The sequence below is a fragment of the Hemitrygon akajei genome, chromosome 10, assembly GCF_048418815.1.
Source record: "Hemitrygon akajei chromosome 10, sHemAka1.3, whole genome shotgun sequence".
NCBI lineage: Eukaryota > Metazoa > Chordata > Chondrichthyes > Myliobatiformes > Dasyatidae > Hemitrygon > Hemitrygon akajei.
In genome coordinates, this window is record NC_133133.1 from 140,990,397 (window position 1) to 141,013,017 (window position 22,621).

The 22,621-nt window shown below is 43.5% G+C and overlaps 1 protein-coding gene across 4 annotated transcripts in view; it reads right to left on the reverse strand.

Moving 5' to 3' along the window:
• ptprz1a (protein tyrosine phosphatase receptor type Z1a) overlaps nucleotides 1-22,069 on the reverse strand; it is a 252,244-nt gene extending 230,175 nt beyond the window's left edge. For 2 of the 4 annotated variants that reach the window (XM_073059138.1, XM_073059137.1), the window contains exon 1: nucleotides 21,455-22,069. In XM_073059138.1, coding sequence (XP_072915239.1) covers nucleotides 21,455-21,506 — 52 coding nt within the window. In that variant the 5' untranslated portion in view covers nucleotides 21,507-22,069. The remainder of the gene's footprint in view (nucleotides 1-21,454) is intronic. The other 2 variants (XM_073059139.1, XM_073059140.1) reach the window with 2 other exon arrangements.
• Nucleotides 22,070-22,621: the final 552 nt, after the last annotated feature.

The window sequence follows — 22,621 nt, forward strand, 5'->3', positions numbered from 1 at the left end:
TATTTCCAGAGTTACATCACCACACACTAACAAAAAATGTTTGCTTTCATGTTTTAGTCCAAAACATAAAAATCAACTTTCAATTGGAATCCACTGAATGTACAGCACATTTGAATTTCAGAATACATGTTTACAGAAATATTTCAAAATGCTTTGTATTTAGCAAGTTAGTCTGAAATGTGTTTAGGTAAGCAATATCACAGAATGGCACTCACAGAAAACAGTTAAAAGATGCTTTTTGGTAAAACCTGGAAGAAGGCCAAAGGATAAGCATAAAGAAATAGGATCATTAACTTTTATTTGAATTATTAAAGCAGGCAAAGAGGTCTCAGCCTTTAACTCAAAATAAAGCATCTCCAACAACAGAGCAAAACTGAGAGGCAGACATAATTATGTGCATAATCTTGAAAGGGTGCAAGAAATACCTAAATGATGACTCAAAGCATCAGCAGCTTGGCTAAATAAGGTCAGACACTTTGCCTTTCAAACACGTGGCAGAAAGATACACATCCATGGGCATTCATGATGCACGTTTGCTGTGCCAACGGTTTACATTATTTATATGTGCTAGGTTTCAATTCTGCAAGTTACAATGATCCATTTCACAAACAGTATTATAAAAACATTAAATGCTCATGTTTCACCCATTCTTGTTATCAGTTTCTTTGTTAACAATTTATCACATCTAAGCATATACCCTGTCTGTGACAATACCTATTACCTTAACACCATAATGCAATAACTCTTGATTTTTGTATGTCCATTTCTATCCAAAGCAGTGAAACTACAGAGCCTTCCTATCTTTTATATACGTAACATTCCCTTTCTGATGCAAAGTATATCCATTTAATAAAAGTATTTCATCTTTTAAAAAGAATGTTGCATTGTAGACATTGAAGTTTTACAAATTCTGTAATCATAATATGATGTACCGCAGATGGGATCATTCTTTAGGAAGGCTATCACTTTCCTGTCCTTTCTCTGTGCCACTGTAATTCTTTGTCTTTCACATATTCATCCAAATCTGCTTATTGAAACTGCTTCCGCCACCCTCTCAAGCAATGCAGTCTTGATCCCAGCTCCCTGTGTGTTAAACAGTAAAATATTGCCTCCACAGTTTTGGCCTATTACTTGAACATCTTTTTCCCTACTGACTAAAACTTTACCCAATAGAAGAAAAATAATCATGATTTCAAACACACCTATCAAATCTCCTCTTCCTGTTCCTTGCTTCAAGATGATCAAGATGGTGGTACATCAGAGCTTTTCTCTTGAAATCAATCTAACCAAATTAAAAATTAAACTCATGAATTTTAATGATGTATTATGTACCCAGGGACAATTGGCGAAATACACAAAGTAAGAACTCATTTAAAGCCTTTGTAAATGTAATTTGCACCACAACTCTCTAATTTGCTTACATTTGTTGTTCATACACATCAGTATTACTTATTCCCAGAACTTGGTTTCTTAAATACTCTTTAAGAATCAAATTTGTGTCTTGTGTTTTATTTTCAGATTACAGGGCACCTGCTGCCAAGAGATACAATGTGCACATTCCATGTATAATAACATGCAAAATATCCTTCCTGATTTACCAAATCTTAGTACTGATTGTGTTTATTACATCTTTTCAAGGCACCCCAAATCACTTGCAAAGACATTGTCTGCTACTCTGCATCTTTGCCCATCTGTCCTCTGATTTCCAACCTCACTCAGGGTCGTAAGCATTACATTTATTAGCTGGTATATCTTCACAGCAAGATCTCTCACCTCATACATTGCCTGTGGTGAATGACATTTCTATTCAGAGTGAAATATTTTAGAATGAGCTCTGTAGCATTGGAAGTAATCTTTGCCGTGTTGCTAATGCTCCATTTTCATTTCCATTTCGATTTGCTCTAAGGAACATTTTCTACCACAAACTTCAATATGTACAGACAGATTTAGAAATTTTCACATACAGATCCAACTCTCCTTTATTGAACTCTCTTTCACTGAGCTCACTAGTTTTTGCCAATCAAGTGTGTTATGTGCACATGCTGTCATTTTGTCATCTACTTGTAAAGTTAGAGTCCGTTTTTTCTCCATTGTGATGTGACAGTATCATCTTGGCATAACTCCTGAAGTTTGCTAAAACTTATTTCATGGATTTGTGGTCACTAATATTGGCATCTTATTTCATTAGTTCTCTTAGGTTCTGGATGTCTGAGTGTGATGGACAAATGAGTGCATGTATGGGATTAGTTGTAGAAAGTCTCTTAATTCTTCCTCATTTGGTGCGTTTAACATTCTGAAAAACTGGTGGTCTTTGTCCCTTATGATGCATTTGCCAGCATTTAGCATGCGAACAACCTTTCTGGTTCCTTTTCTTATGGGGCTGACAATCATAGGGCTTCTCATCCACTCCACACGTCTGAATGTCATCGGCTCGGCCTGTTGCTTCCTCACATAATCTCAACAACCTTTTTCCTACACAGGGCAAAAATGTAATGGTGGAACACATATCTTCTAAATGCTATATTAAACATTGGCAACAGTGAAGATTCCATTTTAAGGTTCATATTTCAGCTACCTGTTTCTGTATCATTTGTAGAAAACATTGTCCTCTGCCATCACTGCCTATATTTATTCCAGAGTTGGAACAGGGTATGGCTCTTCTTGATAATGGAATTTGTGTCTTTTTTGTCCAGATGTACACTTGCCATCCATTAGGCTTTTCTTTCTTCATAACGAAGTTCACCCACTGAGTGAGTTTAGTGAGCTGGCAATGTGAGCCAGGCAAAAAGGTAAAGTCTTACACTTAAATTGCTTTTACTAAGGTGGCTTTCAGGGATTTTTCTTGGAACATTTGGAATTTGATCAACACTGTTACCAGAAAGCATATTTCTGGTCCAACCACATTGATGTCACAGCCAAGAAACCTCACCAATGCCTCTACTTCCTTAAGAGGCTAAAGAAACTTGGCATTTAATGCACAAATGATTATGTGTTTCCTCATGCAATGCCATTTTAGAGAGTTACTAGAAAACATTTTAGTTAAGATGCATGTGAACTGGCCCAACATAGGGAACTCCAATTTCAACTCCTTGTTCTACAGCAGTAAGAACGAAGGGATCTCCCTCAGAAGGTCTCAGCCCTGTGCAGAGATCCCAATGGTGGGACTGCTTCCCTTACAACTGCTCTCCTTTAGGTCCCGAACCCTCTCCCTCTCCTTCTTCTTCTTCTTCTTAAGCCCCTCAACCTTTCTGGGGCATAGACCTCTGACAGCAGCTCAGCAGAGTCTCCTGTCCTGGACCAGTCTTTCAAGCTTTCCCAGGTATACCCCATCTTCTTGGTATATCTTTCCTCCCCCAGGATTGCGGTCTTTGGAGATTCTGTTGGCATTTCTGTAGCACTGGGCTCTTATGGATGAGGTTGTCAGCCCTGTATCCAACCCTCCACCTTTCACAGCCGGGCTTGGGACCATCCATGGTGGAGTTTCTCCCTCCCTACCCCCTAGCATGGTACTGATGCCCACCACAGCCCCAAAAACTCAGGACCTGTGCTATCTACTGCCACCCATCCCAGGCCTCAGACACATAGCTGCTTACAATACACACCTACCCATCTCAGACCCCAACCCATTAACACCTCTCCTGGCTCACCAGTTGCCAGAGTATAACTTTCAACCAAGCCTCTCCCCACTAACACAGAGCCTCCACTCCCACCCCAGAGACCTCACTTTCTATACCCCCGGCTCCAACCAGGTTCTGACCAACACAACCTCCTGCTAGCTCAAACAGGGTGGGCTTTGTAGCGGCAATTTTGTGCACCAATTTTACATGTGTAGGGCCAAACTTGTTGCACATTACATTTTGGACCTCATATGGTACAACATATTACCGTATCAGGGACCACAGACAAAAACTGTTCATCAAACAATAGAATATTACCTGCAGTGGACCATTCACAAGAATACAGAAAACAGGAAGAATAGGTCACCTGGCCTCTCAAACCTACCCTGCATTTAATATGGCTGATCTGCCTCAGGCTTCAATTACTCTTCTATGCCTGTTTCCCTGAGCCCTGAGATTCCTGATGTTTCAAAATGCATTTACCTTCCTTATGTATCTCCAATTATTTATTGCTCCTGAAAGGACAATTTCAGAAATTCAACATCCTCAGTCCCTTGCGCATGATATTCCACTTATACCCCGGCACTTTCCTGCACTTAACCTGTAAATCTAAATCCTCTCAGCTAAAAATCAACCAATCACCAACTTGAGCATACTTCGGAACTGAGACTCATGTGCACAGAATATCCGGTGGATGTAGAAATCTCTTCTCACTATGTCAGACCTCTTACTACAAGATCACGATCTGTGCATCTACTCTGTCAAACTCCACAAGAATTGTGTATGATTCAGTGAGATTATTTCCCCTTCCACTGAGCTCAAGAAAGTATTGCCCTGGTATATTTATATCTCCTCAGAGAATAATTTCCCCCATCCCAGGCATCATCTGGTACAAGCATATGCTTCACCAGATAGAAAAAACAGATGTTGACCATCCTTTTCCCCCCACAGATGCTGTCCGACCTGCTGAGTTCCTTCACTCTTTGTGTGTTGCTCCAGAATCGAGCATCTGTAGTCTTTCATGTTTCCAATTGGCCTATCACGTTGACTTTGCCCTTCAGTGAGATCATGGTTGATCTTTTACGTTGGTATCTCTTGCCAACACCAACCCCATTATCCTTACTTCTCACTAGGAAATAACCTGTATGCAGAATGCACAGTGTGTTACAATAAAAGATGGGCTGTTGACCATTTTGCACTGTTGCATAATTCACAGCAGAACAGCTGACCAATGACATAAGTGACCCTGATCTTTTTACATCTCCAATGAGTCTTGAAGAGAGACGACATAGAGGTAGAAGGTTACCCCTGATCTATTGAATGGCAGAGCAGTCATGAGCCAAATGGCATAGACCTCCTTTTTATTTCTTAGCTCCTAGATTTCTAACTTTAACCTGTCTCAGGATTCAACCAGAAAATGATGATCAAAGAAGGCAGGCATTGAAAATCTGATATAAAGCAAAAAGGGTGAGAATAACATAGCAGGACAGGTGACATCTGTTGAAAGTGTCAACATTTGGGGTGGGGTGGGGGAGGCGGTGACGCTTTCTCAAAAAAAGGAAAAGGTAGAGATACAAAATGGGACACCGACTTGCATCTTTCTCTTTCCCAGTTCTAATGAGGGTAGCAGCCTCAAACTTTGACCATTTCCTGTTTCCACAGGTGCCGCCTATCCTGCTGAGCTTCTCCAGCACTTGCTGCTTTTATTTCAGCAATTAATCATTCTGAAACACCACGGGTTCTAAGCATTAATAAGCAAACACCTATAATGCTATGGGGGAAGTCACTACACTTTCTATTTAGAGTGTTCATGTGGAGGCATTCTTTCACTCAGTGGAAGGGGCACTTGGACAAATTCAGTAGCAAACTCAGTGTCACAGTCAGATTAACTCTTTCAAAAGCGCTACTGGTATTTGGATATCCCTGTGAAGATCCCTGAGAAACATCTTGTCTGTTTAGCGTCCCCATAACAAAGCCAAATTTCATGGTTGAAGAAAGCATATTGTTTCAATCTTTCAAGAAAAATCATATTAAGACATTGTTTCTATCTAACATAGCTGATATGACAATTGCAGTTGTTGCTTTATATATGCAGTGAGTTGAAAAAGTTTGCCAGAAGTGGAAAATAAATAGTTTCTGTATTTCAGTCTTGCACCAACCCCCCACTGCAAACAAGCAAGTCCCCTGCAGACTATAATTCTTCTCAAAGACTTCTTAAAATTTCACCAATGACATTATTCCTATATCAAACAGGTCAATGAACAAGAACAAGCATTCACAAGTCAGAAGACCATCAATATAAAGAAAACAATGGAGAAAGAGGGGGAATGAAGTCTCCCAGATGCACACAACACAACATCACATTATCACAGCCAAAAAGACCAAGTAATCAGAGCAGCCAACCAGATCAGAACTTATCATCGGGCAGCCTATATGTGACTGTTATAGTACTAGAACTTCAATTTTAAATCTTCTCAAAAAATGTACAGTTTTTATGTATGGTTAAAAGAGTATCATTAATCACTTCCAATACTGTATGGTCAAAGCCCTTCTAATTTTACAGATCACTGCTCTTTAACACAAGTACTTTGTTTCATTGATACTTCAAGTTTATTAAATATTCATATCAATTTACTCAATTTTAAGAGGAATTTATATCATACAATTTCACTGAGTAAAATGTTTTATATATGGAAATTTAAAACTTTTGGAAATTTAAAATCTGTTCACTCAATACAGTGAACAGTGATTACTATTAAACATTACTTTGTTAAAGGAGTGTATGACAGAAGAACAGAAATCTATATAAGCAATGATAGCTGACATTGGTTGTTGTTATGAACAAAGAAAGCTGTGCAGAACTTGTTCCATTTTGAAGTCTCTCCACTATTGAACTCCACTGCAGTGTGTTTCAGAAAATTAAGATTATTACTATATTTTCTCATTTGCACGCAAGTCACAGGACAGAACAAAGAAAAACTTTTGTATTGGGTGCATGTTTAACTCATCCAACGTGAGGCAAAGAGTCATAGAAAGCCACAGGGCAGAAACAGACCCTTTGGCCCATCTAGTACATGCCAAACCATTTAAACTGTGATCCTATCGGGACCACACGTGAGACCAGACAGCTCCCATCCATGTACCTATCCAAACTTTTCTTAAATGCTGAAATCGATATCACGTGTATCACTTGTGCTGGCAGCTCATTCCACACTCTCATCACCCTATAAGAGAAGAAGTTTCCCCTTAAGTATTTCACCTCTCACCCATAAACCATGACCTCTAGTTGTAGTCCCACCCAACTTCAGTGGAAAAAGCCTGCTTGCATTTACCCTATCAATGCCCTTCATAATTTTGTATACTTCTATCAAATCTCCCTTTCCTGGTATAAAATTGTTGAATTAGTTTGCTTCCAGCTCGTAATCCTAATCCGATTTATGCTATAAAATTAGTCTTTTTCCAGTTTCCTGTACAGTTTATTAGGCATATAATTGACTCCTTCTTTACAATTAATAAACAGATAATACAAGGGCAGTTTTAAAGCCTCATACATTGCTTTGCCTGGGCCAATAATTTAACCTACAGTCGATCACAATCAGAATCACTTTATCGATAGTATGTGAAACACACCAGGATTGATTAAGGTTCAGTACCAGGCATAAAACTTAGGACAATAGCATAACAGACATTGGTAGTTGTTGTGAACAAAGAAAGTTATGCAGAACTTGTTCCATCTTGAAGTCTCTCCACTATTGAACTCCACTGCAGTGTGTTTCAGAATATCATAGCAACCACCAATTCACAATTCTGCAAACAGCCATGAGCAATAAAGAATTTGCAGAACATCAATAATCAAACTTAAATAAATGTGAACCTATGAACAGACTAACTAATTATCAACAGAACAAGGAAAGCAGGGAAGACCATTTAACAGACGCTCTGCAAGGACAGTTCGGTTATTGCACTTGAGTGAGTTTTGTTAAGAAGCTGGATAGCTACAGTAAAGAAGCTTCAGAGATGATGTGTAGTCCTGCTTTAATGAGAGTAAATTATCCATTATTCAATTAGAAATAGTGCTAATTAATTGAATGCTTTCGCTCCACCAACTTAACGCTATTTCGAGAAAACTTCTGTTAGTTCTTTCCGATAAAAAGAAGGATAAAAGGAATAATTAATGCCGTATTGAAAATCATACTGTGAGGCTTTATGGCACAAGTTGCTGGAAACCTTTGTGATTATATAGGTAAGTTCAAAAGTAAAAGATAATGTATTTGGAGCACAGATGTGAGTTGGGATCAGTTCAGGATGTTGTGTAATATAACCATGTAATACAGTATAGCAGTAGAATAAGGCTGTGAACCAGATTTGATTAGCAAGCTTAAGGTATACAAACCCCAAGGAGGCAGTGATCACAATATAATAGAAGTGCTTGGGAAAATGAAGGTCTGAAAGCAGATAAGTCACCTGGACCGGATGGACTACACACCATGGACTGCAGTTTGAAAAGAAGAAGCCAAAATTGGATGTATCGGCATTACAGTTGAGTGAAGATAATTATAGAGACATGGTGAAAGAGAAGCTGGCCAAAGTTGATTGGAAGGGGATATTAACAGGAAAGATGGTAGGGCAGCTGGAATTCCTGGGAGTAATTCGAAAGACACAGGATCAGTTCATCCGAAAGAAGAAGCATTCTAAAGGGAGAGTAAGGCAACCATGGCCAAGGCAGCATAAAAGTTTTAAATATTGCAAAAATTAGTGGAAAGCTAGAAAACTGAGAAGCTTTTAAAAACCAACAGAAGACAACTAAAAAACTATAAGGACAGGAAAGATGAAATATAAAGACAAACTAGCCAATAACATAAAAGTGGATACCAAAAGCTTTTTAGATACATAAAGGGTAAAAGACAGACAATAGTGCAGAGCAGACTACTGGAAAATGCCACAGGAAACATAGCAATAGGGAACAAAGATATGGCAAATGAATTAAATATGTTTTCACTGTGGAAGACTCCAGCAACATGCCATAAACTCAAGAGGGTCAGGGGCCAGAAATCAGTGTAATCACTGTTATTAAGGGAAACTAGAAGGTCTGAAGGTAGGTAAGTCACCTGGACCAGATGCACTACACAGCAGGGTTCTTCATAGCTGAAGAGATTCTGAAAGCATTGATAATGATCTTTCAAGAATCAACTGATTCTGAATAGTTCCAGAGGACTGGAAATCGCAAATGTCACTCCACTGTTTAAGAAAGCAGAGAGGCAAAAGACAGAACATTGTACACTAGATGGCTGAACAAGATGGCACTAGTGAACAAGGCAACCAAAGGCAACACCCTTCAGACAGCTCAAAAAACTAAAGTTCAAAGTAAAATTTATTATCAGAGTACATATACGTCACACATACAACCCTGAGATTCTTTTCTGCGGGCATATTTAGCAAATCTATAGACAGTCACTATTATCCGTAAACATCTGGAACTGTTAACTGTAAACAAACTGTGCAAATGCAGATATAAATAAATATCAATAAATAACGATCATGAAATAACAATATAACAGAGCCCTTAAATGAGTGTAGCTATCCCCTTTTGTTCAAGAGCCTGATGGTTGAGGGGTAGTGATTGTTCTTGAACCTGGTGGTGTGAGTCCTGCACCTGTACCTTCTACCTGATGGTAGCAGTGAGAAAAGAGCATTGCCTGGGTGGTGAGGATCTTTGCCAATTGATGCTTCTTTTCTATGGCAATGTTTCATGTAGCTGTGCTCAATGATTGGGAGCATTTTAGTTGTGATGTACTGGGCTGAATCTACTACCTTTTATAGGATTTTCTACTCAAAGGTATTGGCGTTCCCATACCAGGGCATAATGCTGCCAGTCTGTACACTTCCACAAATCGATAGAAGTTTGCCAATGTTTTCGATGACATGCCAAACCTCCACAGTCCTGAGGAAATAGAGGTACTATCATGCTATATTTATGTGATGGGTCCAGGACAGTTCTTCTGAGATAGTGACATGCAGGAATTTAAAGTTACTGACCCTCTCCCCCTCTGATCATCTGATGAGTACTGGCACATGGACCTCTCCTTTCCCACTCCTGATGTGTACAATCTGTTCCTTGGTCTTATTGACATTGAATGAGAGGTTGATGTTATTACACCACTCAGCCAAGTTTTCAGTCTCCCTCCCGTATGTGGATTCATCACCCCCTTTGATATAACCCACAACAATGATATTGTCAGCAAATGTATTTGGTGCTGGGGCTGTACTTAGCCACACAGTCACAGGTATAAAGCGAGTAGAGTGGGGGGGGCTAAGTACACATCCCTGTGGTGCTCCTGGAGTAGAGCGGGGGGGCTAAGTACACATCCCTGTGGTGCTCCTGGAGTAGAGCGGGGGGGGGGCTAAGTACACATCCCTGTGGTGCTCCTGGAGTAGAGCGGGGGGGCTAAGTACACATCCCTGTGGTGCTCCTGGAGTAGAGCGGGGGGGCTAAGTACACATCCCTGTGGTGCTCCTGGAGTAGAGCGGGGGGGCTAAGTACACATCCCTGTGGTGCTCCTGGAGTAGAGCGGGGGGGCTAAGTACACATCCCTGTGGTGCTCCTGGAGTAGAGCGGGGGGGCTAAGTACACATCCCTGTGGTGCTCCTGGAGCAGAGTGGGGGGGGGGGGTTAAGTACACATCCCTGTGGTGCTCCTGGAGTAGAGTGGGGGGGGGGGGCTAAGTACACATCCCTGTGGTGCTCCTGGAGTAGAGTGGGGGGGGGTTAAGTACACATCCCTGTGGTGCTCCTGGAGTAGAGTGGGGGGGGGGGGTTAAGTACACATCCCTGTGGTGCTCCTGGAGCAGAGTGGGGGGGGGGGGTTAAGTACACATCCCTGTGGTGCTCCTGGAGTAGAGTGGGGGGGGGGCTAAGTACACATCCCTGTGGTGCTCCTGGAGCAGAGTGGGGGTGCTAAGTACACATCCCTGTGGTGCTCCTGGAGCAGAGTGGGGGGGGGGGGTTAAGTACACATCCCTGTGGTGCTCCTGGAGTAGAGTGGGGGGGGGGGGTTAAGTACACATCCCTGTGGTGCTCCTGGAGTAGAGTGGGGGGGGGGGCTAAGTACACATCCCTGTGGTGCTCCTGGAGTAGAGTGGGGGGGGGGTTAAGTACACATCCCTGTGGTGCTCCTGGAGTAGAGTGGGGGGGGGGGGGTTAAGTACACATCCCTGTGGTGCTCCTGGAGTAGAGTGGGGGGGGGGGGGTTAAGTACACATCCCTGTGGTGCTCCTGGAGTAGAGTGGGGGGGGGGGGTTAAGTACACATCCCTGTGGTGCTCCTGGAGTAGAGCGGGGGGGGGGGGGTTAAGTACACATCCCTGTGGTGCTCCTGGAGTAGAGTGGGGGGGGGGGGTTAAGTACACATCCCTGTGGTGCTCCTGGAGTAGAGTGGGGGGGGGGTTAAGTACACATCCCTGTGGTGCTCCTGGAGTAGAGTGGGGGGGGGGGGGGTTAAGTACACATCCCTGTGGTGCTCCTGGAGTAGAGTGGGGGGGGGGTTAAGTACACATCCCTGTGGTGCTCCTGGAGTAGAGTGGGGGGGGGGGTTAAGTACACATCCCTGTGGTGCTCCTGGAGTAGAGTGGGGGGGGGGGGGGGGTTAAGTACACATCCCTGTGGTGCTCCTGGAGTAGAGCGGGGGGGCTAAGTACACATCCCTGTGGTGCTCCTGGAATAGAGTGGGGGGGGGGGGGTAAGTACACATCCCTGTGGTGCTCCTGGAATAGAGTGGGGGGGGGGGGGTAAGTACACATCCCTGTGGTGCTCCTGGAATAGAGTGGGGGGGGGGGTTAAGTACACATCCCTGTGGTGCTCCTGGAATAGAGTGGGGGGGGGGGGTAAGTACACATCCCTGTGGTGCTCCTGGAGTAGAGTGGGGGGGGGGTTAAGTACACATCCCTGTGGTGCTCCTGGAATAGAGTGGGGGGGGGGGGTTAAGTACACATCCCTGTGGTGCTCCTGGAGTAGAGTGGGGGGGGGGTTAAGTACACATCCCTGTGGTGCTCCTGGAATAGAGTGGGGGGGGGGGTAAGTACACATCCCTGTGGTGCTCCTGGAATAGAGTGGGGGGGGGGGGGTTAAGTACACATCCCTGTGGTGCTCCTGGAATAGAGTGGGGGGGGGGGTAAGTACACATCCCTGTGGTGCTCCTGGAGTAGAGTGGGGGGGGGGGGTTAAGTACACATCCCTGTGGTGCTCCTGGAATAGAGTGGGGGGGGGGGTTAAGTACACATCCCTGTGGTGCTCCTGGAGTAGAGTGGGGGGGGGGGGGTTAAGTACACATCCCTGTGGTGCTCCTGGAGTAGAGTGGGGGGGGGGGGGTTAAGTACACATCCCTGTGGTGCTCCTGGAGTAGAGTGGGGGGGGGGGTTAAGTACACATCCCTGTGGTGCTCCTGGAGTAGAGTGGGGGGGGGGGGTTAAGTACACATCCCTGTGGTGCTCCTGGAGTAGAGTGGGGGGGGGGGGGTTAAGTACACATCCCTGTGGTGCTCCTGGAGTAGAGTGGGGGGGGGGGGGTTAAGTACACATCCCTGTGGTGCTCCTGGAGTAGAGTGGGGGGGGGGGGTTAAGTACACATCCCTGTGGTGCTCCTGGAATAGAGTGGGGGGGGGGGGGGTTAAGTACACATCCCTGTGGTGCTCCTGGAGTAGAGTGGGGGGGGGGGGGGTTAAGTACACATCCCTGTGGTGCTCCTGGAATAGAGTGGGGGGGGGGGGTTAAGTACACATCCCTGTGGTGCTCCTGGAGTAGAGTGGGGGGGGGGGTTAAGTACACATCCCTGTGGTGCTCCTGGAGTAGAGTGGGGGGGGGGGGTTAAGTACACATCCCTGTGGTGCTCCTGGAGTAGAGTGGGGGGGGGGGGTTAAGTACACATCCCTGTGGTGCTCCTGGAGTAGAGTGGGGGGGGGGTTAAGTACACATCCCTGTGGTGCTCCTGGAGTAGAGTGGGGGGGGGGGTTAAGTACACATCCCTGTGGTGCTCCTGGAGTAGAGTGGGGGGGGGGGGTTAAGTACACATCCCTGTGGTGCTCCTGGAGTAGAGTGGGGGGGGGGGTTAAGTACACATCCCTGTGGTGCTCCTGGAGTAGAGTGGGGGGGGGGGGGTTAAGTACACATCCCTGTGGTGCTCCTGGAATAGAGTGGGGGGGGGGGGGTTAAGTACACATCCCTGTGGTGCTCCTGGAGTAGAGCGGGGGGGGGCTAAGTACACATCCCTGTGGTGCTCCTGGAGCAGAGCGGGGGGGGCTAAGTACACATCCCTGTGGTGCTCCTGGAATAGAGTGGGGGGGGGGGGCTAAGTACACATCCCTGTGGTGCTCCTGGAGCAGAGCGGGGGGGGCTAAGTACACATCCCTGTGGTGCTCCTGGAGTAGAGTGGGGGGGGGGGGGCTAAGTACACATCCCTGTGGTGCTCCTGGAGTAGAGTGGTGGTGGGGGGGGTTAAGTACACATCCCTGTGGTGCTCCTGGAGCAGAGTGGGGGGGTTAAGTACACATCCCTGTGGTGCTCCTGGAGCAGAGCGGGGGGGCTAAGTACACTTCCCTGTGGTGCTCCTGTATTGACAGAGGTTGTAGAAGAGATGTGTTTACTAATTCGAACTGACTTGAGGAAATCCAGGATCCACTTGCACAAGGGGGTATTGAGGCCAAGGTCTTGGAGTTTACCGATTAGTTTTGAAGGGATGATGGTGTTAAATGTGAGCTGTAATCAAAAAAGCGCAACCTGATGTATGCATCTTTGCTGTCCAGATGTTCCAGCATTGTATGAAGAGCCAACGAGATAGCATCTGCAGTAGATCTGTTGCTTTGGTAGGTGAATTGGAGCAAATTCAAGCCACCATTCAGACAGGAGCTGATATGCTTCCACACCAACGTCTCAAAACACATAATCACTGTGGATATAACCACTTCTTTTCCTTCTTCTTTTTCTACTTTCAAATATGATTCTACTTCTATTGGAACCTGTGCTTTACATTTTTATGGTGCATTTTCAGGCCAGTTGAATGATCTGGTGCTTTGCTGCCTCCAAGGGAGTTTAGTGAGATTTCGAGTGGAGTGTGCAGCCTGGGAGCCAAACTGCCTGGAGACAGGGCACCAGCCCTCTCTATTTCTCCATTTCTTGCCAATCTCTCCAACTAAAGTGTCGAGCAAGATTGAAATTAACGAGAAAGAGAGCAGAAGGCGAGCAGGTATACAGTGCCATCTGCCCATGTTTGACCATTCACTCTCTCCCTCTTGCTTGATGCTGCCGGACGAGTCTTGGGTCATGGACAAAGTTTAATCTACGCAGTTTGTGGATTGGACTCTGCAATTTATGCTATGATGTGTTTCTGGCTGCTCCTGTTTTTTATTGCTATTTTGTGTGATTTTGATCGAGGTAGGCAGGCACTGCGGCCTGCAGTCAACGAATGATACAGTGCCAAACTGAACTGAACTGATCTGAATATTCCTGGACTGTTTCAATGATCCTGTGGTTTGATGTTTTATATTCTGTGTTTTTTGTTTGTTTTTTTTGCCATTTGCGCGAGTTGTTCTTTTTTGCGTGTTTGATGTTTTATTTGAACAGGTTTCGTGGTGTTTCTCTGTTTCATGGCTGTCTGTTTCTTTAGCCAGAGGTGGTGGATCTGTGGAATTCATTGCCACAACACAAATGGCTGTGGAGGCCATGTTATTGAGTGTACTTAAAGCAAAGGGGATAAATTCTTGATTAGTAAGGGCTAATTCTTGATCAAGGGTTATGGGGAGAAGGCAGGAAAATGAGATTGAGAAGGAAAATAACTTAGTCATGACCTGATGGTGGAGCAGACTCAATGGGCTGAATGGCTGAATTCTGCTCTTAATCCCCTAGAAATTTCATACAAGGTACTTGTGAATTAAGGTTTATTGGCTGAAAAGAAAATCCAATTATTGTGCAAATTCAGGCAATTGCTGTTCTTAAATCAATTTTCTTCAATCATTACTTAATTGACTATGAAGAAATTTTTACAAACAACAATGTCTTCATCTCTTGGTACCATTAACATGCCAGGAAGACAAAAACGACATTGATAGCCCTTGTGGGTTTCTACTTTGGATCTACATTGACAAATCTTTTTTTGTTTAGTCACCATAAATTAATAAAATTTACAGATCTTCAGATAAAATATACCCTGCATTCTCAGCTTTTAGTCACATTGCTAATACTATTCTGCTAGTCCAACCAAAAGCATCTACCTTCTTGTTTCAATTCCCTTCATTTAAAAAAAAAACTGAGTTCATGTCCTTCTAATAAAAACTAGTTATTCTACATAGCTCGTGTTTGAAACAGACATGAAACACATGAAAACAATGTGACAACTCCATTTGGAATCTTTTCTATCTTTCAATGTCTTCAATATTAGAATGACCAGAAAATAAACAACATTCCACTTCTGGTCTCATTAAAGTTTTATAAAATATCAGTATCACACCCTGGGGTTTTTTACATTTCCATCAATTCTTCACTTTATAATATTAATCTCTATAATCAATTTACTGCAAAGTGTTTGCAGTTTCAGTACAGGTTAATCATATTCATTTTATTTCTTAACTGCATTACTTAACAATTCAATCCTTTCTCCCCACAAGGAATAAAACAGCTCCTTTGGAACCAATGTCAATGACCTTACACTTCTCAAGATCCGCTCAAATTTGTCTTTCCATAATTCATTCCCAAATATAAAATTAGCACAATTTGTGGTTGACAGAAGAGATTACACATAATTTTAATCATGTACAATCAGTGATACATTAATTTCATTGGCATGATTATCCATGGCCCATTGATATATCATTTAAGTATATTTTCAAACACAAGGGACAAATTCAAAGATATTCTGGTTTTAAAATCCCACTTGCTTTGTATTTCTGCAGCAACAAGTTCTCTGCAGTTCTTCTGGAATGCAAGACCCCCACAGAAAGGCATCCACCTTTGCCAAACTAACACTTCTGATATTTGACTGTGTAAATTCACATTCAGAAAGAAACTTTTATTGTGTGTGATTAATGAAATATTGACTTTCTTAAAAGGAGCTGATACATGCTTCTGTGGCACTGAACTTGACTAAAAGTACAGCTAACCACTATCCTGCAACTATCAGCTTGACCTGGGAATAATAGGTTTATTGGCTCTGTACTCGACAGACGGCATCTTCAGCATCAAAGCAAAATGAAAATGTTGGATAAGCCCCCTTCATCCATGAGTTGGATCACCATGAGGTGGCAGAGAGATGCCACAGAAACAAAAGAAGGACTGGGAAGAGAACCGCAATTCCCACTTGCAGCAGTCCTGGCAGCTGAAACTTCGGCAGGCTTGAAGATGGAAGAATGTCATGTAATGCAATTTTAAAACAAACAAACCCAGATCATTTACCCTCAAATATTACTGACATCCTTTTGCGGCTGACTATATTTGACACAAGCTACCAAAACACTAAATGATGTCATTGGAAGTTTTCAGAGAAGTGAGGCTTGGAGGTATTTCTGGAACGGCTACAATGTAAAGTTAAAATACTTCAGTGGCCCTGTAACATATATCCCACAGATCCCTCCGGTCAACTCTCAGTTTGAAGTCCTTGGTCCAGATTAAAGATAATGAATTACAAAATAGATCAGTCACAGGATTTGTAGAAGGGAAGAAAGGACTGCTCTGCTTTAAACATTTTGCCTGTTTTCAAGTTACCTGTGGCAACAATAAGCCTGAAACCATATGGAGATCCTGCAAAGGTTTATTACATTAGTTCTAATGTTCTGTGCCATGTGCATACTTAATTATTTTCTGATAAAGTTTTAATCCAGTCTTTCAATTTTGGTCTCCTCCTCTATTATCTATATAGGAATCTGCACTGCCATGTTTCCTGACTGGATTTTACTGCAATTCTCAAAACCCATCAGCACATATTTAAAGTCTATTGCTGATGGATTTCAATTACTTTACTGCTGCTACTAGAACTTTTCTATGATATCTCTGCACTCAAATGGATTATAAATGAGCATAAAGCAGAAAGAGCATTAAGGCATAATTAAATTGTATGTAAAATGTACAGGGATAGATAGAAAATACAGAGAAAAAATAAATGTAATTTTACAAAGGGAGAAAATTATATGTCCATAAGACATAGGAGCAGAATTAGACCTTTTGGCCCATTAGGTCTGCTCTACCATTCCAGTATGGCTGACTGATTTATTATCCCTCTCCTGCCTTCTCCCCGTAACCTTTGATACCCTGACTAATCAAGAAGCAATCAATCTTCTCTTTAAATATATCCAATAACGTGGCCTCCACAGCCATCTGTGGCAATGAATTTCACAGATTCACCACCATCTAGCTAAAGAAATTCCTCCTCACCTAAATGGATGTACCTCTAAATGGATGTACCTCTATTCTGAGTCTGTGCCCTCAGGTCCTAGACTCCCCTACCATGGGAAACATCCTCTCCATATCTACTCTGCCTTAGCCCTTCAAGATCCCCCCCTCATTCTTCTAAACTCTAGTGAGTACAGGCCCAGAGCTATCAACACTCTTCCTATGCTAACCGTTTCATTCCTGGAATCATTCACGTGAATCTCCTCTGGACCCTTCCCATTGCTCGCACATCTTTTCTCAGAAGAGGGGTCCAAAACTGCTCACAATATTCCAAGTGCATTCTGTTCAATTCCTTATTGATGATGGCATCCGTTCGTCTCGCGAGACCATGGATCTGCGCCTGGATTTCCAGGGCGCAGGCCTGGGCAGGGTTGTATGGAAGACTGGTAGTTGCCCAAGCAGCAGGTCTCCCCTCTCCATGCCACCGATGTTGCCCAAGGGAAGGGCAAGGGCCAATACAGCTTGGCACCGGTGACATCACAGGAGTTGCCAGAGCGAGGTTGGAGGCAACGTCAGACTTCCTTAGGGACTCCAGCTCCGGATTTGTCCTCAGGGTTTACTCCCGAAGCCTTTCCCATGAGTGGGTATGGCCGCAAGGCAGCAGAGGTTTGAAATCAGAGTTTTCCCTCTCTTAGATGGACTGCCTCCCCAGGCTGACGATCTCCTCAGTATAAAGCCTCAGTATCACATCCTTGCTTTTATATTCTCAGCTCAAAATATAGCTCAAAACGAATGATAACATTGTATTTGCCTTCCTTACCACTGGCTCAGCCTGAAGACCCACTGCTTCCTCAACACTACCTGCCCCTCTACCTACCTTTGTATTGTCTGCAAACTTGGCCACAAAGCCATCAACTCCATCATCTAAATCATATAATATTAAAAGAAGCAGTCACAACACTGATCCCTGTGACACACCAGTAATCACAGGCAGCAAACCAGAAAAGGCCCCCTTTATTCCCACTCTTTGCCTCCAGCCAGTTAGCCAATCTACACTTCATGCAAGTACCTTTCCTGTAAAGATACTGTACAACTTTCCCGTACTTCCGGCAAAATGGGTGTGCGCTCAGACACAGCAGCTTGTACGACGCCAACCAGAGATCTGAAATTATCTAACCAGACTGACGTCTGTGCAACATTTCTGATTTTTCTCATGGAAATTAGTATTGTATTTCGATGAAAGATGAAGAGTAAGCAAAAGATACATAGGTTTATTTGGGAGAAAATGACTCAAAAACAACAACATGTACACTTAATGAACACTTTATTATGTACAGGAGTGTACGTAAAGTGGCCACTGGAGTGGAACCCAGTGTTGTCTACTGCTGCTGTAGCCTATCCACTTCATGGTTCAACAAGCTGTGCATTCAGAGATGCTATTGCAATGCATGGTTATTTAAGTTACTGTCACCTTACTGTCGGTTTGAACCAGTCTGGCTATTCTCCTCTGACCTCCCTTATTAATAAAGCATTTTCACCGAATGCTGCTCAATGATTTTTGTTTACTGTTTATTCACACCACTCTAAAGAACGTTGTATGTGAAAAGCCTAGGAGATGAACAGTTTCTGGGATACTCAGACCACCCTATTTGGCATGAATAATCATTCCACGGCCAAAGTCACATTTCTTCCCCATTTTGATGTTTGGTCTGAACAACAGCTGAACGTCTTGACTATGTCTGCATGCTTTTATGCATTGGGTTGCTGCCACATGGTTGGCTGAGTATAAATTTGCATTAACGAGCAGGTGTACAGGTGTACTTAATAAAGTGGGTACCAAGTGTATAGTCTTATATAATATACTATCCAACTGTTACCAATTTTTAGCACTCAAGGTTTTGATTTTGGATTATTGTTTAATCTATTTTTAAAATGTCTAGTTTTTCAGTCCACATTGTAATATGTGAAGAATTAGTAAATACAAGATTTCTATAGTACGTTCTTTATCTTCTTCTACATACTCTTTGAAATATAGGCCCTCCATTGATTGGGGCTGATCATTAATGTTGCGTCCTAGCTGTCTATGCAAGCCAGTAAGCGGTATTGAGAGCAAGCTGTTACCCATGCAGCAGGCCCTTCCCCACGCAGCTGATGAATCCAAAGAACAGGCAGAGACCGCTTGGCACCAGCAACATCTCAGGAGCTGCCAGCCAGCATTCAACGCCACATAGTATTCCTTAAGGACACCAGCTCCGGATTTTTTCCTCAGTGTTTACTCCCGAAGCCACCCCCATCAGTGGGTACAGCCGCAAGGCAGCGGAGGTTTGAAATGAGAGTTTTCCTTCTTCTAGATGAGCTGCAAACCATCTGCCCAAATCGACTGCTTTTAAGGTGGCAGTAACCTACTTTGCCCCTTCTCCTGTCAGTAGAAATGGTTCTGTTCGGTGAAGTAGATAAGCCACCCATAAAAACCAGCAGATGGATTTGGTTATCAGAGTCTACTTGGAACCCACATCATCGGGAGCATTTAATAGGTAGTGGGAGCTTACCCCCACTACTAAGACAACCTTAAGGAACCTTTGAACTATATCCCATTTGGATAAAACTATGGTACAAGAAATCTAAAATGCAATTCCAATGGATTTTTGAAAAGGAAACTAGATCACTAAGGTAAGAGAGCCAGTGTGGCAATTTAAATGATTAGCATGAATGTTAGTTTAATTTTGTTTTAAATTAAAAGAATGTTTCATAACAACTTCATTGCCCAAGCTGGAATAAAATTGCAGTTGGCAATGGTGTAGAAAGGACTATGATCAGTGTATCTGTGGGAAGGTGGTCGGATAGGACTGTTATTTTTCCTCCATTTCATTTCTAAATCAATCCAAAAGAATCTGGGACCATGAAAACTAAGCAATTCTGTATAAATTCAGACATTACAGGTAAACTAATTACATTATTATTATTATTATTATTATTATTATTATTATTATATATTGAGAGGATTACTATCCACTGGTAACTTGCACATCAATTATTTCCAGTGATTACCTTTAACATTGTGTATGGTCCAAGGGCATGGATCTTATTTGGCCCAGAGATTTTTAACACTTGAATTTTCACAGAAAATGCTCAATTATTTTTCATAATATGCAAATAGCCCTGTAGACATGGCTGAGTTTAAATGGCACTTAATTGTTTCAAGAGACATTTAAACAGCAGATCAACTGTCCGTTAAGGCAGTTCTGCAACGTTAGCTTGGGTACAAGAAGTAGTTCAATGGTAGGTCTGACTAACCCATAATTAAAAGCACATCCAATAACCAAGGCTAAGTTATAAATCATCGGCATTCTGGCCTCGAATCCACAGGGAAATATCCAAGCTTATCGTACGTCGGACCATTTATCAGAAGGGACAGTTTGATCAGCGTCTGGGCTAGATTTCAGCCCAAGTGGCAGAGGTGAAAGAACCTCTGTAGAGTTCATTCACCACCTGCCAGATCTGCTTCCTCTATCGCCCCGTCCTCCAATCACTTTCATCCACTCTTGGTTTAGCACTGGGATCAGTAATTACATAGCTGACCACTTGCACTGGTGGACAGTGACCTAGCAGCCGGCGTATATCGAATATTTTATCTCTTGAGCATCTCTACGTTGTCTCCCTCTCTACCGTGCATAAGAAACCACCCCAGAGTAAACAGCCAATGGTCAACAGACGCTGACAGTCAAACACAAAGAACCCCAAAGCGCATTGTTTCAGACTAAAACCGAAAAATTACCTTATTGGTCGTGGGCAAGTAAGGAGTGCAAGTGCGACTCATCTCACCGTTAAATGAAAATGTTCTCAATTTATATTTCAGCAATATCAAAGAGACAGCAAGTCCCTCGAACTTCCTTTAAATAAAACTAAAGGTTGGCTACAGCATCCAAAACGCCAAAAGTAAGAGTTTATACCGATTAAGGGGCAGAGGCGGTGAGTATTACATAAAAGGTAGGGGCAAATCGAGTCACCCATCGGAACTCTTTAAAAACGCCAATAACTTAAAGTATTCCTAGGTCTATTCCTAATATCTTTAAAGCTTTAGGGAAGATGAACAAGTGCTGAGAGAACGCCAAGTCTTCTCATATCTGAATCTCTCTCTCTCCTCCCCACTACTGAACTCCGCACCATGGTCCACATAAATCCGCCAGCACCCCACAGCCCAAACGCGCTGTCACCGGCTAACCGCACGCAAACTCAGAAAATGGTCAAATTAAAATTCTGGGTTTGGATAAACAACCTGCCCTCAGTTGGGATTCCGCTGTCTCCTTCTGCACTCTTTCAATACAAGCCTTCGGCAACTGTTACTACAGAACCTTAGACAGAAACGATTCGCAAAATATTTCTAATGCGTGGCGATTATCGCAGCAAATGTGTATTTTGAGGGATTTTAGGTAGGTAAAGAGGATCGGCAGACTGGATAAGTTACACTCACCCACTTGACAGATACACAGGAGTGCAAAGACCCAGCGAGAGTAAGGTTGCATGGCCAATGGAGCTTGCTTCGGCGACAACTTGTTGGTTGTGAAGACAGGCTACACGGCCCGTCTGTGAAGACCTTTCTTCTGGTTTCCGTCGCTGTTGCTGCTTTCAGTGAGGCGGGGGGAGCTGTGCATGGAGCCCGCGACAAGGCAGCCGAGTAAGGCAGATCTGTTTGTCTTCTCTGTGAGTGACTGCGGCGAGAGGATGAGCGGAGCACCTCGGTCTGACTGTGTGTATCTGTGCGAGCGAGCGAGCGAGCGAGAGAGAGAGAGAGAGAGGGAGAAACAGAGAGCGAGAGAGACAGAGAGACAGAGAGCGAGAGAGAGAGAGACGGAACCTCAATGAATGTGTACTCTCTCCTGCCTATTGCAGTGACAAGCACTCGCAGCCAGTGAATGAGGACACCCCACGAAATGAGTGTCAGTCTATGCGTGAATGTGATCTGCCTCACTGTGTGTGAGAGAATTTCAGCTGCCTTTGTACTGGATTCCGGGAGACTAAAACCTGCCAGCCAGCTCCTCGCCTTCCCAATAATAAATCTGGCTCCTTCCGCGCAGCGCTAGTATTGAACTCCCATTTTTCTCTTGAGTTGTGGCTGAGTGCCGGATAAGGGACGGACGGGGCGGGGGGAGTGTAGAAGACGGTTTAGCTGTTCCCATAATCCATTCTTAACGAATGGCTTTATGAAAGCAGCCTACAGACTCGTGTGTGTGTGTTTGGGGGGGGGGGGGGGGGTGTGGATTCTTGATCCACGACCTCGTTCCTGACACGCAGCTTAATCCCGAGGACACAATCAGCTGTGGTATAACTCCTCTGCCTGATGGACTCCTTTCAGGAAAACCCAAGCAGTTCACCTGAACACTTTCCTAAATTTATAGGGTTTTATTCCCTTAGCAGAAGGGAAGGAATTCCCCACTGCTAAGAAACAAGTAAAATATCGGGGAAACCAGAGATCTGAAATTTTTAAAAAACGAAGGGGATTGGAAATGTTCGGCTGGGAAAGGGAGAAAAACGTTAGGGTTGGGTTCATGAAATAAACACGTTTTTAAAGTGAAATGGAGAGGGAGATGAAATGGCCGAAAGGGCAAAGGGAAAATATAACGGAACAAGCGAAGAAACG